Genomic DNA, 16,581 nt, shown 5'->3' with positions numbered 1-16,581 from the left:
CCTCCTGGTTCTCCTCCACGGTCACTCCCGCCTTCTTCGGGACCACTTGGACAGGACTCACCCACGGACTATCCGAAATAGCGAAAATGATCCCTACCTCCAGAAGCTTGAGTATCTCCTTTTTCACAACTTCCATCATCAGAGGGTTCAATCTTCGCTGTGCTTGCCTCACCGGCTTTGCATCATCCTCGAGTCTTATCCGGTGCATACACAAGGACGGACTAATCCCTTTAATATTGACTATGCTCCACCCAATTGCCTCCTTATGCTCCCTAAGGATTCACACCAGTTTGTCTTCTTGACTTGGAGATAGGTGTGCAGAGATAATCACCGGCAGTGTCTCCCGGTCTCCTAGGAATGCGTACTTTAGATGCTTCGGGAGAGGCTTAAATTCTAACTCCGGTGCCTGCACCACTGAAGGCAGCAGCTTTGTCTGAGCCTCTGGCACAAAAAGAGAAGTAAGTTCATACCTTGGAGATACGATGGGTAGTGAGTGTAAGGCCTCAACAGTATGGAGCAACTCTTCCCTTAGGCCCACATCAAGAGTTACACCTAACTCCAGATGCTTGATTAGAGCCACTTTCAATGCGTCTTTGCCGTCTAATTCGAAAGTTTCCTGCACACAAGGCTCAATAATGCTCAAAGCAAAAACCGAGTTAGATTCTTCTGGATACTTCATCGCCTCAAAAATATTGAAATTCACAGTTTCACCATCAAACTCCATAGACAAAATGCCCTCATTCACATCTATTTTAGTCCTGGCAGTGCTAAGAAATGGTCTACCTAACAAGATAGGTGACGGGTTTAATGATTTTTCATCTCCCATGTCTAAGATATAAAAATCTGCAGGAAAGACCAATTCATTTACCTGAACCAAGACATCCTCAACTAGCCCCTCTGGATATGCATTTGTGCGATCAGCTAGTTGGATTATGATGGCTGTTTCTTTAAGTGGCCCAAGATTTAGAGAAGCAAAAATGGTCTTTGGCATCACATTGATTGACGCCCCTAAATCTAACATTGCTTTCCTGATCGGTGTATTCCCTATCTTACAGGGGATCGTGAACATACCTGGATCTCCACACTTGGGTGGAAGCTTTCTTTGGAGCATTGCTGACACATTCTCTCCCACCGCTACTCTTTCGTCCCCTATCAGTTTCCTCTTATGGGTGCATAGATCCTTGAGAAATTTAGCATATTTCGGTATCTGCTTGATTGCATCCAGTAAAGGGATGTTAATTTCCACTTTTCGGAACACATCTAAAAGCTCTTTTTCCTTCTCTACCTTTTTTGTCTTCTCCAGCCTGCAAGGAAAAGGAGGTAAGTTAGATTTAATAATGGGCGGAGAAGTGAAGGTTACCTTAGGATCCTTGCGAATACGCCCTTCCTCTTCAATTTCCTTCTCTATCTCCTCTTCACTCTTGCTTTTTGAATTTCCCTCTTTAGACCCTTCCAGTGTCTTGCCACTCCTCAGTGTCATGGCACTTACATTCCTGGGATTTACTTCAGGTTGTGAGGGTAACTTTCCATAAGCGTGGGACTCCAAGCGATTGATGGCAGTTGCCATTTGGCTTATTCGAGCCTCCATATCCTTCATGCCTACTTTTGCGTCCTGCTGGAACTGAGTGGTGCTCATGGTTAAGGCTCTAGTTTCTTGCTGGAGTTGAGCCATATTTGTGGTCAATGACCTGGTCTCTTGCTGGAGCTGGGCGGTAGTCGTAGCCAGACTCTTGACAATATCCTTCAAGGAACTCCCTGTGTTGGAGGATGAGGGTTGCGGTTTCGGTTGCCATGGTTGCTGGAATCCTGGTGGACGATTGGAGAATGAATTTTGTTACCTGTTCCCATAACTGAGATTGGGATGGTCCCTCCAGCCAGGATTGTACGTATTGGAGTACGGGTCGTACTGCCTGCGGGGCGCGGGCACGCCTCCGGCCATGTTTACCTGTTCCGCCCCGTCCTCTTGCTTAGATCTCACAGATATTATGGACCGCGCCCTCGCGTCGACCTTTGGGTAGAGGAGAAAATTAGCCGCTCCTCATCATGTTAATCCCGCGTGATTTAATTGAATTCATTCAATTAATTGCTGAAGAGATTGGAGGGAATAAAGTGACGCAGAGCCAAAGCCGTAAATCAGATTATCAAGAGCTCTCACGATGAAGCTCGCGTGGTTCTGGCTTCGTATATTATCAAGAGCTCTCACGATGAAGCTCGCGTGGTTCTGGCTTCGTATTGAAGCCGCAATTACAAGCGAAAGCCAACGGAGAATTGTCAAAGGCGAAAAGAACGAATTCAGGAGTCAGAGTCGCATAAAAGCAAAAACTACAGAAAAGGAGAAAGTCTCCAATGTCTGACCCAAAGCCGCCGAAAAACAAAAGAAAAACAAAAGCGTCTAACAAGTCTTGCAAAAAGGTAAAACTAAGGCTAAAAATAGTGATGCTTTGAATCTTGCTTTTTCCTTTCTTTATAGCCGCCGCAGGAACTCTCAGACGTCTGGCCCAATTCAAAAGCTAGCCCTTTTGGAGTTTTTATCCCATGCTTCTCGCGGTTCACGTGGACCGCAGTCCGGCTTTCGGTTTCGTCCACCTTCTAAAGCGTGGCCACGCCTTGAGACGAAAAGTCTTCTGGAAATTTACCCCGCGAGATCATTTTTCATGCCTACCACCTACAATTCACACAAATATCGAATATGAGTGAAATTGCAATTCTTAGCACCGTGAATAGCCAAAATTAGGACAAAATAACAGTGCAAAATACGCCAAATAACCGTTCTATCAATTATGTCAGCAATCTGATCTTCACTTTTGTAGTAGAGAAAATCTATTAGTTTATCCCTTGTGAGCTCCCTTATAAAGTGAAACCTCACATTTATGTGCTTGGTTCTTCCATATAGAACTGGATTTTTAGAGAGTTTGATGGGAGAACAATTGTCACAGTAAATTATAGTAGGTCCTTTTTGTTGAAAATGCAATTCTTCAAGAATATTCCATAGCCAAATTTCTTGACAGGCATAGGCTGTTGCAGCTACAAATTCTGCTTCAGTTGTTGGTAAAGTATCAATTGATTATTTTTTTGAATACCATGAAACAGCTGCTGAACCCATCATGAATATATAGTCAGACGTACTCTTTCTATCATCAAAATCGCTTGCATAATCACAGTAAAACTAAATACATCTGTTTTTCATCATTCTTGTAGAACAATCCATATTCAATGATTACTTGCAAGTGTTAAAAAATCCTCACGGCAACTAGAAGACAGTGCAATTGGTGGGGTGATCAGCCTTCAGGACCTTCTTTCAACTGTGGGTCCTTTGGTCGGATAAAGATAAAGGAGTGACTACCCCAGCATCGTGCAAAAGCAATGATGTCAAATTATTTAACAAGGGCTGGAATGGAAATTGTTGATTTCATTGACGAAGAAATAAAACTACTACTACAAAGTCTTTTGCACCTTCTGCTGACATATATAACCTCTTCCTCCTGTGGAACTAATTTCTACTCTTTTTTTTTTGCCCCTTGTACCAATTAGTATTTTGTAATAAAAACGGGTGGAATATCAAAGAAACCTTGGGAACAAACCACTCCACTACGGTGTCAGACCAAATTTTCGGTATAGACATGCATGTGTGTTTAAGTAATTAAAGAGGAAACAGCACAACAGAATGAGAATCTACTTTAAATAAAGAAAATCCCACCTCAAAACAAAAATGACAGTTATGAATCAAATGGAAGCTAGCTATGTGTTTTCCAGGAATGTGTGATGCAGAGCAAAGTTAAATTCCTCGGAGTGGAACAGAAAATGCAACTCAAGACCTAAGCTCAATTCAGGTTGCTGAATTCTTTTGTGAAAGCTAGCCGAGAGTAGCTGAAGCTAGTTAAGAATACAAAATTATACTTATTAATATCGAAGCAGAAAGGCACCCAAAGAGTTAGCATAAATTATCTTCAAACTTCAGAACACCAGTGCTTGTGCACCTATTAATATCGAAAAGCAGCCTTTAGCACCGTGGCCCTTCAAAGTAAGCCCTGTTACTTTAACCTAAGCTTTAAGCACCCCCCCACCACAGCAACAACCAAAAAAAGACAAACACCCACCTTGGTAAAACGAAGGAGATCAATAAATTAATGACAAGATGTTCTAAACTTACAATGAAATCAATTAGTGCACTAATACACCATAAGTTAAAGAAGGGCATCTGCAAGTGGTGGAGTTGGTGGTGAGACTGCAAATGCAATTGTGGGCTTCCGGGCTTCAAAATAATGCAAAGATGGCTTCAAAATAAGCCAGCTCAGTGCATGCAACAGCTACTGATAGGGTATAATTTGTTAGTAATTTTATTATTTATTTCCCCTTTTATCCCTGATAAATATTGTGTTAATTGCTGATATTTACTCATATTTGGTATCTGGACTTAATTTCAGGAATGAAGCAGAAAACTACCAAAAAGGAGGGACTTTATGGAGAATATGGAGACTTCTAAGGGCTTCAATCCTTGGGCCCTTGGATTGGTGGGGACCACAAAGCTATAAGTCATTTGGGCTTTTCAAAGAAAGCTACGGAAAAGAGACTTGGGAGAAGAAGTACTTTGGAGGCTTTGTCCACATGTGTGGGGACCACCTAGATAGCTTTAGTCTATCTTTCTTTTGTTTCTTAAATAGGGATAACGTAGGGAAGGAAGACATCTCTAGTTTTAGTTTATCTTTTAGTTTAGTTTTTAGCCTAGTCTTTAGTTTTTCTTTTCTTCTCCTGACTGGCCTCTGACACACGCCAGGTGTTCGACAATATTCCCCAACGGGAAAAACACCTTTTATTCCTTGCTTCCTAATAGAAAACGCAATGCCTTTGCAATTTATTAATTCGTGTGGTGATTTAATTATGCGGCGTGGCTAAGCCTTCCATCTAGTCAAGGGTCAACTCGACGGCGCAGTCCCGAAAATCTGTGAGATCTAATTAGTTTTCACGTGTTCCTTTATTTATTAATATTTGCACGTTGTCTGCTTGAATTTTCATGGGATTATTTTATTAATTGGATGTCAAGGGCCCGATGTTCAATGTGATTTATTAATCTCGTGCCAATTTAGTCAATTAAATCCGTAATTGTTTGATTGATTAATATTAGTGGCAACTGGTGTGTTTACACATTAGGGGAACGTGCGATCTAATTTAAATAACCCTCGTAGCGTGTTATTGATTAGGGCTAGGTTTTTCTAGTTATTAATGCAATTGGAAAATTACTTCCTATGGTCGTACCTAGGAGTATTTGCTGATTAGGGGTAATCAACGGTCGTACCTTGGTTATCAATAATTTAAGGAAAAATTGGTCGTCAGACTATAACTAGCCTATTAATACATTAAGTGAACATCTCTTGCATCAATGATCGGATGATTGGACTGTGCCTGAGTAGTTGTATCCTTGGCTAGAATTTATTTATTCCTGATTAAATTCCTGCTATACTTGTGCTAGTTATTTATTCATTTTAGTCAAAATTGTTTAATTGTTTTTAGTTTCATTCCGGTGAAATCCCCCCTTATCAATTGGATTTTAAAAGAGACAGATATCTCCAGTCCCTGAGGAGACGACCCTACTTGCCACTGTCTACTATTCAGTAATTTCTGCCAACTAATTAATTCTGGTATATCGGGTTAAGCAAACTCTTCGGGAACAGGGTGAATCAAGTAACCCATTGCACACCTAGAGTCCCTGCTCCAGTACCTAGGATTAATTATTGACTGCTTTTAGTGGTAGTTAGGTTCTATATTTATTATTATTATTGCACAGGCTGACGCCCTGTCAGCTACACTCTCTACCAGTCTCATTCAGTCATTAATTTGTAATATGATTGTGGTCATGATTAATTATACATGAAACGCAGCAAGCAGCCGAGAAATCCTTTAATTTCCGCCTACTAACCCCGAAAGTAGACTTTATCCCCCCACCCACCTCTTTTTTAATTGAATAGTATTTCAATGCTTTTCGATCAAATGATGTTGTACTATAGTATTACTATGATTATTATTTATTGGCCAATTGATGTTGTACTCAAAGAGAGAGGAATTTGCGCAAGAATGTAGTGGTCCAAATCTTATCTATGAGAAACTAGCTTCCTTAATTTCAAATAAAGAAGTTAATTAGAGATCCCCTCTTTATATTCTGGTTTTTAATACAGTAGAACTAAACATTTTCTAGCCCTTAAATTAATCAAACAAAATGCCAACCAATCGTTCTTTGATTGTCCACATGTTGCTAAATCTTATCATCAGCATTGGTTCTTGATTGCCTGCATAATTCTCATCTTTCAATTTTTCAATGGGCAAATTATATTTTACCCCCTTGTGGTATAGCCTTTTTTTACATAACCCCTTTATAGTTTCAGAAGTTATATATAATCCCATAATAGTTTGGATTATAGTGTCAAAGTGACGGAAATAGTCATTCATAACGGAATTTCTAAAAATATCGAAATTACCTTTTTAAATACATGACACACTAACCCCTTATAATTTAATATTTTACCATATAACCCCTTTATAGTTTAATACTTTACTATATAACCTCCTTATGGTTTTCAAAATATATACATAACGCCTCTTGGTTAATAAATAATTTTTAATTTTACATAAGGGTATTATTGACATTTTAGGTGACTCCGTTACGAATGATCATTCCCGTTATTTTGATATTTTAATCCAAATCATAAGGGAGTTATATATAACTTTTGAAACCATAGGGGGATTATGTAAAAAATGCTAAATTACAGGGGGTAAAGTGGAATTTGCCCTTTTTCAATTAATTACACTGGAAATGAATACGAGTTCCACTTCATTGCTAAAAAAAATTATTAGCAGAAGTAAAATTTATTAGCATGAGTCATTTATAGCCCATGATCCCATGTGCAATATTGCAATGCAACATTGGCAATTAGCTAGGCGAAAAGACAAACGAGATAGAGATGCCGAGCCTTAGCACCTGGCTGTCAAGTGGCCGATGCCCGGAAAGCAATACTAAATTCAGTGATGCCTGCGATTCTTCAGTCATCCCTTTTTTTTCTTTTTGGGTAGAGAATGGGAGCGTGGATATATAGGGAAGAGCCGAATCCCAATTTTCTAGAATGAGAAATAGCTATCTTTAGTAATTCAGTTATATCAGATTGATTAATTAGAGTTACCACGGGCAAATTTGGCTTCTATAATACAAGTTTTGTGAACTTATTTCACATATAAGTAGTAAAATACTGGTAATTAAGAATGTATACATGTAAAGGTTGTCTATTTGGTAGTGCACCAAATAAGAGGTGCAAATAAGAAGTGGATCCTTATTTTTTTCTGTCAAAGTGTTGCAACTTAAGTGGTGAATAATAATTTTAAAACTTTAATAGTACACCTACCTTCTTGTTTTAATTATATTTAAATCATATATATATATATTAAATATCCAATAACTCTTGGTTCGTTCACATGGAACAAGTTAAGAGTCTCCTGTTGGAAATATTTTCATTGAATCACCGTGTATTTTTCTTGTTATATTCCTACAATCAATATCAATTGTCAAATATGAGTAGAATCAATCTAATAATATAATATTTAGCCAAAATCACAAAAAAATATTAACAATTTTCGTTTTGCTCTATCTCCTTATCACAGTCCAACAGTTACGTAATTAATGACCAGAAGAATGTTTGGTATATGTTAATTTGTCACAAATATTTGTGAAAAGAGCAAAACTTAGGATCCAATAGCTCGTATACTTGCAAGAAACTACTACACAAACAAACGATAATTCTTTTGGTCGGAATGTGATCAAAGCATTTTAGTATAAGCTAGAATCTGGTACTAATTGATGACAAAAATCTATGAAATAGTCAGAGACTTAGGGCCCGTTTGGTTGGACTGAAATTATTTTCCCTAGGAAAGTATTTTTCATCGAAGTCATTTTCTTGGAAAATCACTTCCTTCCTCATAATTTTCCAGTGTTTGGTTATTAAGTGAAAATATTTTCCAAATTCCTTTTTTCATAATTTTCCGATGTTTGGTTTGTCAATGAAAATATTTTCTGATATGTTTGTTGATATATTGCAAATATTTTTCTACTCTCAAAACATTCATTTCATTACAAGTTAATTTGAGTTTCTATCTATTATAATCATATTATCATTTTCATAAAATATTTATTCATATTACACCATGAATTCTTAAATTTCCCAACTCGAATACAGGGCGGAATTAGGATAGATCTAGATCAAACTAAAAATATTGGATACTTTGATACTTGAAAGAAAATGAATTCTTTTGTCTCAAAATTTAATTAATATTCATTATTTAAATTAAAGTGGTTCTTTTGATCATTCATAGAAAAAAAAAAGACACTTGTAATACAAAAAGAACTAAATTGTCAAATCCCGCCACCACCACCTGACACAAATGCAATCTTTCACATTAGACTTGATTATCACATAAAACATATTAGCAATTGAATTAGAATAGTGTAGGACACTTTGATATTCTTGTAGTGTTGTTTACTTGCCTTAAGTTACTTCTAATTAGTAGAAAGGAGAGAGGAAAATGTCTGGGATATTTTTTAGATGAATGCAAATCCGACTGGAGCTGTTGATTTTATTTTTGTTGTTTGATCTTTCATGGGTTCAAGGGAGAAGAGCAGATAGGTCATTATGTGTTAGAGGACGAGGTTTGATGTCATAATTCAGTACTTCTACAGCAATACTTTAGGTGGCATTTGGTTCGCACATCGGAATCAGATTCGGATTCAGAATCAAATATCTTGGGTTTGGAATGAGGTCATTCATTCCAATACATTTGTTTGGTTCAAGTACCTGGAATGTGTATTATTACTATAGTTGATGTTTGGTTCGTCGACTCTTTCGGAATGGAACATAATAAATAGATTATAAACCACATCGTAAATAATAGTTATTGGCCCTTTGTAAATGGGATACAAGAAATTTTCACTAATTAAATATATTAGTATAAATGTATTAGTAAATTTAGTCTAACTAATTAATAATTTCTATTAGTAAAAATGTATAATTATTAGTATAATTGATAATATTAATTATATTACATAAATTAATATACATTATATAATACATATAACTAATATTATTATTATTATTATAAGTTTGTAATTAATTAAATTAAATATTATATATATAATTAAATATAAATATACAAATATTATAATATAATATAATATATATTACATATTAAATATAGTTATTATTATATATTATTATATTTAAAATTATAATTATAATTATAATTATAATTATATAACTTATTAATATTACATACATGTATATATTATAATTATATGCACATATAATATACATTTATAAATATACATATATATATTATATATAATAATATATTTATAATATATGACAGGTTGTCGAAGCCTGTGCAATAATAAAATCTGCTCGAACTAAAATTAATTTCTGTAAATAGCGGTGAGCAGGGTCGAATCCACAGGGACTGGGAGTAATCGTTTCTTTTCAAATTCACAGTGACAAGTGGGGTGTTTTTATGCAGAAAGTGCCAATCAAATAAATGCAAATAAAATCTAAGTAGCTACTAAAAATTAAATAATAAATTACTAAAATCAAATGAGTGATAATTAAGGATCTAGCCAAGGAATAACTTCAGCAATGGTTCACCTAATTGATCATCGATACTAAGCCAATTCCAATTATTTACCAATAAATAGGTTATAACTGCCAAACAAGCGATGACAGTCAACCCCTCCTTACTGTATCGGTGATTAAGGTACGTCCGTTAATCACTTCTCTAATTGGAAAACAATCCTAGGTACGCCCATAGAATTTAATTCCCCAATTGCCTTACGTATTAGAGGAGCCCTATTCTAACCAAATAACGCACTACCAGGGTTATTTTAGATTAGCCCGCGTACTCCCCTGACACAAATCTAATCATGCCAGTTGTCACTATTTCAGGGTAATTAAACAATTACGGATTTAATGCCCTAATTGATAGTAGATTACCAAATTAACTAATTATCCGGATCCAAGACAATCAATTAATTAAATAATCATAAGCACTATAATCAAAGAATATGCGAATACCAATAAATAAAAGAAAAAGATGAAATTAAATCGATCTCACAATTTTAGGCGAGTCAAAGCATCCGTTGCTCCTTGACTAGGGTGAAGAGATTAATTCATATTTGGTATGAAAAACTCACGCAAAATTGTAGCAAAAGGCGCGGCCATCGTGCTTTGAAATTGGGGAAATTCATTTCGTCCGACATACAAGAAGGAACAAAAGACTACTCAAAGCTCAAAAGTAGAAAAGTTAAAGTTCTCCTCAATTTTGCTCTCTGACATGCGTGGGAAGATACCCCTCTAAAGCTACGATGGAAAAGTCAAAGGAAAACTAAGCTTCAGGAGGAAAAATCCTCTACTCCTCCCTCTATCAAAAATCCTATTCTACTGCCTGGCTCTGTGCGGCGGCTCTAGCCCCCAAGGGAAAGAACGCCTAGCCCTGTGTTCCTTCTTCTCCTTTTATGCTGTCTTTCGCAAATTATCAGAGAGGGTCGCATCTTGATATTCCAAAAAATACCCCTGGACATCTCTTACTTGAACACTTTCCCAATGACTATCAAATTAGCCTTGATTGTAATATTTTTGTTCTACTCCCTGAAATAAATGTAAATTACGAAAAGTGAGTAGAATCTAATAATTAATCCACATCAAGTCAGGTAATAGGGGAAATTAATAATAAAATAAATAATAAAATTGCAACCTATCAATATATATTATATAGGTATAATTATATTTAACTAAATAATTATAATATATAATTATATAATATAATAATATCATTATTATAAGTTTGTAACTAATTAAATTAAATATTATATATATAATTAATTATAATTATACAAATGTTATAATATAAATTTATAATTATAATTATATAATATATAAATATTAATTGTACTAATATTTTATATAAATATAATGCATATTAATATTAGATATAGTTATTATTATATATTATTATATTTAAAATAATAAATATATGATAACAAATTATATTTAAAATAAAATTAACTTAGTATCGGTTAATATTAACAAATTATACAAATTGGAGCTCATTTATATCGGTTCTTGGGTTTTGTTGACTCATGTGATGTTATTTAGTCCTTGAATTTTTTTTTATTACGCTATTAGTCCTTAAATTTAATACTTAGTATTATAATGGCATTTGACATTTTTTGGCCTTTTTTTTATACAATTGTGGCCGGACACGTGACTGTCATATGGCTTATTTCGGTAACAATTTGAAAAAAAAATCGTCAAGGGTACTTAATGTGCTCAAAATTTGAAAGTTCGGGTACCAAATTTGTTTTCGTCCAAAATTTGGAGATTAAAACCGCTCGTGCGTCAAAGTTTAGGTACCAAAACTGTATTTTTGGCCATTTTTAATTCCATTTTGGCCGGACACGTGGCTTTTTTCGGTAACAATTTGGGAAAAAATTGTCAAGGGTACTTAATGTGCTCAAAATTTGAAAGTTCAGGTATCAAATTTGTTTTCGTCCAAAATTTGGGGACTAAAACCGCTCCTACGTCAAAGTTCAGGTATCAAAACTGCATTTTTCTCTATAATTTATAAACATGGCACCACAGTAACCAAGTTAGTGTTAGCACTTAGCACACAACCTGTTATAAACATGATCGCTTCTTTCTTTCTTTTGTTTTTTCCCCCCTCTTTTTCCAGCTGTGGAATTCCAAAGACTAGGACTAGATAGGACGAAAGGCGGCTCTTTTTACCAATCAGAATCGTCTTATGCAACATACACCTTCAAACAACATACAGAAATTGTGTTTTTAAATCCATAAAAGTGTAGCCAACCACCACTGCCCTTACTATTGCTCTCGACCTTATATTTTCAATGTTATTGAAGATGAGATAAAATTCATTCTATATTTACCTCTTTTTATTACTCTTGGCCTTATATTTTCAACTTTACTAAAGATAGAATAAATTTAATTCTATATTGCCTTTTTTTGAATAAAAAGGACCAGGTCCAATAATAAGCAACTCAAGTGAAAATTTTACTTATGCTATTCTATTCTTCAATTCTTTCGAAATTATTACCTTGTGAAATAATGCAATTTTATTTTTTTAAAGATAATTTGATGGATGGATATTTATTACTTTTGGTTCTGTTAGTTATTCAAAAAGGAGAAAAGAAGTAAATAATAATGTTTGAACTCGGAGGAAACTGGAATGATCTGAGTTGTTCTCTTCGTTTGCTGTTCCTAGCTTTGAAGTCTACAAATTTACTTTTAGGAAACTGGAAAGCTTTTCTTTTTTCTTTTTTTTTCCTGGTTTTGTAGACAAGGTTGAATGTGAAGAAATAAGTGAGAATGAAAATGTTGAAGATGGCTAAATTTTGTTTTAATGCTCAGCATAAGGCAATTAAGATAAACCCTTAACCACGCAGCCAAATCCGATCACCACCATCTTATGATGTCTAATTTTTCTTTTAGTTTATTGTAATGTGTAAAGAAAAAAATTAGATATACCCGACAAAGTCAAATCATAATTTTGCGTTTCTATTTTTCTTCTTTCTTCCATGTAAAATGAATGATAGTGCCACACCAACTTGGCACTTTGGATCACCAATGTAATCTTTCATCTCAGTTCTTTTTCTCCAAAGTTGTGAAATTATTACAACTAAGACTAGATTAGGAATAAGGGACAAGAAGTGGCTCTTTTGACAAATTAGAATTAAATTATGCATTATACATAGTCAAACAACATGAAGAAAATATTTATGTATGCTATATATTATCCTCGACCTTTAATTGCCAATAATATTGAAGTTGGCATATGTTTCATTCTATAATTATATGTTCAATTTTTTCTTTTGAAGTTTACCCTTTTTCTAGATTATATTCACCTTTCATCATCGAATTGAATTTTCAATGTACCGAGGTTTTCTCAAATCCCTTCGTACAAGATGCATGATATTTGTTCTGATTTACCATTTCATCTTAGCATGTGGCATGGGGTCTTACCGTTTGCCTTATTGTAATGATAAATGGTTAAAATGGAACCAAATGGGAGCATAGTTAGCGGAAGCCCGAGCTTGGAATCTGTCCTCTTGCAGTTTTACTTGTGCAAGAATAATTAATATATGGAAAATTTTGCTACATATCTGCAAGGACTAAATAAATATTGACTATAATAAATATTGACTATAGTTAGTGAGAATGTATCCTTGTAAAGAAGATTTTTATATAGGGATATTGTTATAAAGAAGAGAAATTTGAGACATATATATAGTTAGATTTGTTTTCCCTTAATTTAACGAGTCATAGGCTAAAAATGTTGTACTAGTTCATTTTTTTTTTCAAATCCTAGTACGAATCCGCTATTTGAGTTAATGAATTGAAATTCACTAGTAAAATTAACCATCGTAGAGCCATAATTTGAAGTCAGATGTGATAAGGTGCATGCATTATGTGAGCTAGTCGAACACTGTACACCAGAAAAGCAATTTTGAAACAAAAGAAGAAGCAGAGGCACAAAATTTTCCTAGTAATCAATAACAGTGTTGGTTCCTAGAAACACCGTAAGAAAGAAGATAGAAAGACATTATTGACATTATAAATTTTTGTCAATTAATGTTCATCATTTTTATATGGTCACTCAATGCACAAAAATTATCAAAGCCGTGTGAGAAAGATAAGGACGAAATACGAGGAAAATTCTTACTCAACAAGAAACTGCAGCAAAACAAAAAAAAAAAAAGGAGTAGAGCCATTATAGTCAATCAAAAATAAGAAGAAAGAGGTAACCAATTACAAGAAACTAATGCAAGAGAGATGATGGAAATTGAATGGAAAGAAGATAGTTAGCAACGTGATTTTGAAAGGCGAAGCTACCCAACGAAATCATGGAAATTATTAGTGAGACCATGCGGTTGGTGGGGCTTTTTGTCTCACCATCTCCTTAAATGGTAAGTCATTTAGATACTTCGTGATTTTCCTGTCATTTTTTTAAAGCAATACTCTAGTGTTAAATAGGACTGATAGGGTGTTAATTATTGGTTATTTTTTATTAATTTCCCCTTTCTCCTTACTAAATATTGTTTTAAATTATTAATATATACTTATATTTGATATTTGGACCTATCTACAGGAAATGGAATTAAAAAGTGCTAAAAAGGGAGACCTGTTGGAGAAAATTGCTCCACATGTGAGAGACTCCAAACAAGCTTCACAAAGCAGACGGATGGTATTTCCTTTTTGCTGATTAGGAGTTGAAGTCTTTGAGGAGCAAGAGGAAACGAAAAGAGAAAAATTCGGCTGGAGCTTACTTGTGGGAATTGGACTCTCAAGTTGTGCGGGGACCACGGAGAGAAGAAAGGCATTAGTCATTTGAATTGAAAGGAAACAAACGTGCAGAGAGTTGTTTTTGTTCTTTATTCGTGGAGACCCTTTTTAGTTTAGCTTTTTAGCTTAGTTCTAGTTTTCCTTCTTTTGACTGGCTTTTAACACACATCAAGTGTTCGACAATATTTCTCAACGGGAAAAACATTTTTTATTTCTAGCTTTCTAGTAAAAACACAATGCCTTTGCAATCAATTAATTCATGTGGTGATTTAATTATGCGGCGTGACTAAGTCATCCATCTAGTCAAGGGTCAATTCGACGGCGCAGTCCCGAAAATCTGTGAGATCTAATTAGTTTTCACGCGTTCCTTAATTTATTAATATTTGCACGTTGTCTGCTTGATTTTTCATGAGATTATTTTATTAATTGGATGTCAAGGGCCCGATGTTCAATGTGATTTATTAATCTCGTGCCAATTTAGTCAATTAAATCCGTAATTTTTTGATTGATTAATATTAGTGGCAACTGGTGTGTTTACACATTAGGGGAGCGTGTAATCTAATTTAAATAACCCTCGTAGCGTGTTATTGGTTAGGGTTAGGTTTTTCTAGTTATTAATGCAATTGAAAAATTAATTCCTACGGTCGTACCTAGGAGTATTTTCTGGTTAGGGGTGATCAATGGTCGTACCTTGGTTATCTATAAATTAAGGAAAAATTGGTCGTTAGAGTTCATCAGCGACTATAACTAGCCTATTAATAAATTAAGTGGACCTCTCTTGCATCAATGACCCGATAAATGGACTGTGTCTGAGTAGTTGTATCCTTGGCTAGAATTTATTTATTCTTGATTTAATTCCTGCTATATTCGTGCTAGTTAATTATTTATTTTTAGTTGAGTTGTTTAATTATTTTTAGTTTTATTCCGGTGAAATCCCCCCTTGCCAATTGGAATTTAAAGGAGACAAATATCTCCAGTCCCTGAGGAGACGACCCTACTTGCCACTGTCTACTATCTTGTAAATTTCGTCAATCAATTAATTCTGATATATCGGATTAAGCAAATTCTTCGGGAATAGGGTGAATGAAGTAACTCATTGCACACCTAGAGTCCCTGCTCCAGTACCTAGGATTAATTTTTGACTGCTTTTAGTGGTAGTTAGGTTTTATTTTTACTATTGCACAGGCTGACAACCTGTCAATTTTTGGCGCCGTTGCCGGGAACTGGTGCCAGATTAATTTGTTTCTTTTTGAGTTCATCTTGTTTTCATTTTTTTTTTCTCTTATTTTTTTAATACAGTTTATGGCTGCTAACATTCCGTATTTTGGTGATAGACTAGACTTTATTCCTGAATGGGATTATGAGACTCGTGTTTTGCCTAATGATCAATTGGCTATTGCAAATTGTGGGACTTATTTTGCTTCAGGTCATTCAACCGACACATACCCCACATTTCAAGACGGCCTAAGTGTTTCAATTGATACTTTTGGAGATTTTCCACCTTGATTTCAAACGTGGTATGATCCTTACCCAAACAGGTATGATGAAGGATGGTGAGATAATTCCAATTTTAATTATGCGACCGGGCCAATGGATTTTCAATAGCAAGAGTCTCAACAACCATCATCCATGTCAGGTATGTCTCTTCAGGAAATGATTGAATTATTCGCTGCTAATACATATCGATTTCATCAGGAGACACAAGCGAGCATTAGTAATCTGGCGGATCAAGTGCATCAATTGACATCCGGGATGGCGGATCAAGTGCATCTATTGATATCCAGGATAATGCGATTAGCTTCTCACCTTGAAGAATTGCCCTCACAAATCAATATCAACCTTGAAGAAGATGAGAGTGCAATTATCCGGCCAAATGACATGGAACTGCAAGAGTTTCAGGGAGACGAATCTAAAAATGCAGTTGAAAAGGAAATTGATGAGCAAAAAATGAGCCCCCAATATCAACCCATCCAAGTGAATGAATCCAGTGAACAACCTCCAAATGCGGTGACATCTCCTCCATTCCTTAATCAATATTCTCTTGACTCTTATTTTTCAATTCCTGTTAATGAAATTGATTTTATTATACCAGAAAATCTTGAATTTCATGACAGGAATAAATTAAGAGTGGCGATGTCAAGATATCTTGAACCAATAAATGCAAGTGATGGAGGAGTGAGTGGAGAATGCAAATTATCGT

At 35.0% G+C, this 16,581-nt stretch overlaps 1 protein-coding gene across 1 annotated transcript; it reads right to left on the bottom strand.

Annotated features, from left to right (window-relative positions):
• Nucleotides 1–280: 280 nt before the first annotated feature.
• LOC113779441 lies at nt 281–1,672 on the bottom strand. The gene has a single exon (XM_027325019.1). The coding sequence runs from the start codon at nt 1,670–1,672 to the stop codon at nt 281–283; it is 1,392 nt and encodes a 463-aa protein (XP_027180820.1).
• Nucleotides 1,673–16,581: the final 14,909 nt, after the last annotated feature.

Source organism: Coffea eugenioides, chromosome 8 (assembly GCF_003713205.1).
Source record: "Coffea eugenioides isolate CCC68of chromosome 8, Ceug_1.0, whole genome shotgun sequence".
Lineage (NCBI taxonomy): Eukaryota > Viridiplantae > Streptophyta > Magnoliopsida > Gentianales > Rubiaceae > Coffea > Coffea eugenioides.
This window is presented reverse-complemented; position numbering and strand designations above follow the sequence as displayed.

What these genes read in the sequence shown, in the direction of transcription:
- LOC113779441 (XM_027325019.1), bottom strand. Translation starts at nt 1,672, where the DNA reads ATGGCTCAACTCCAGCAAGAAACTAGAGCCTTAACCATGAGCACCACT.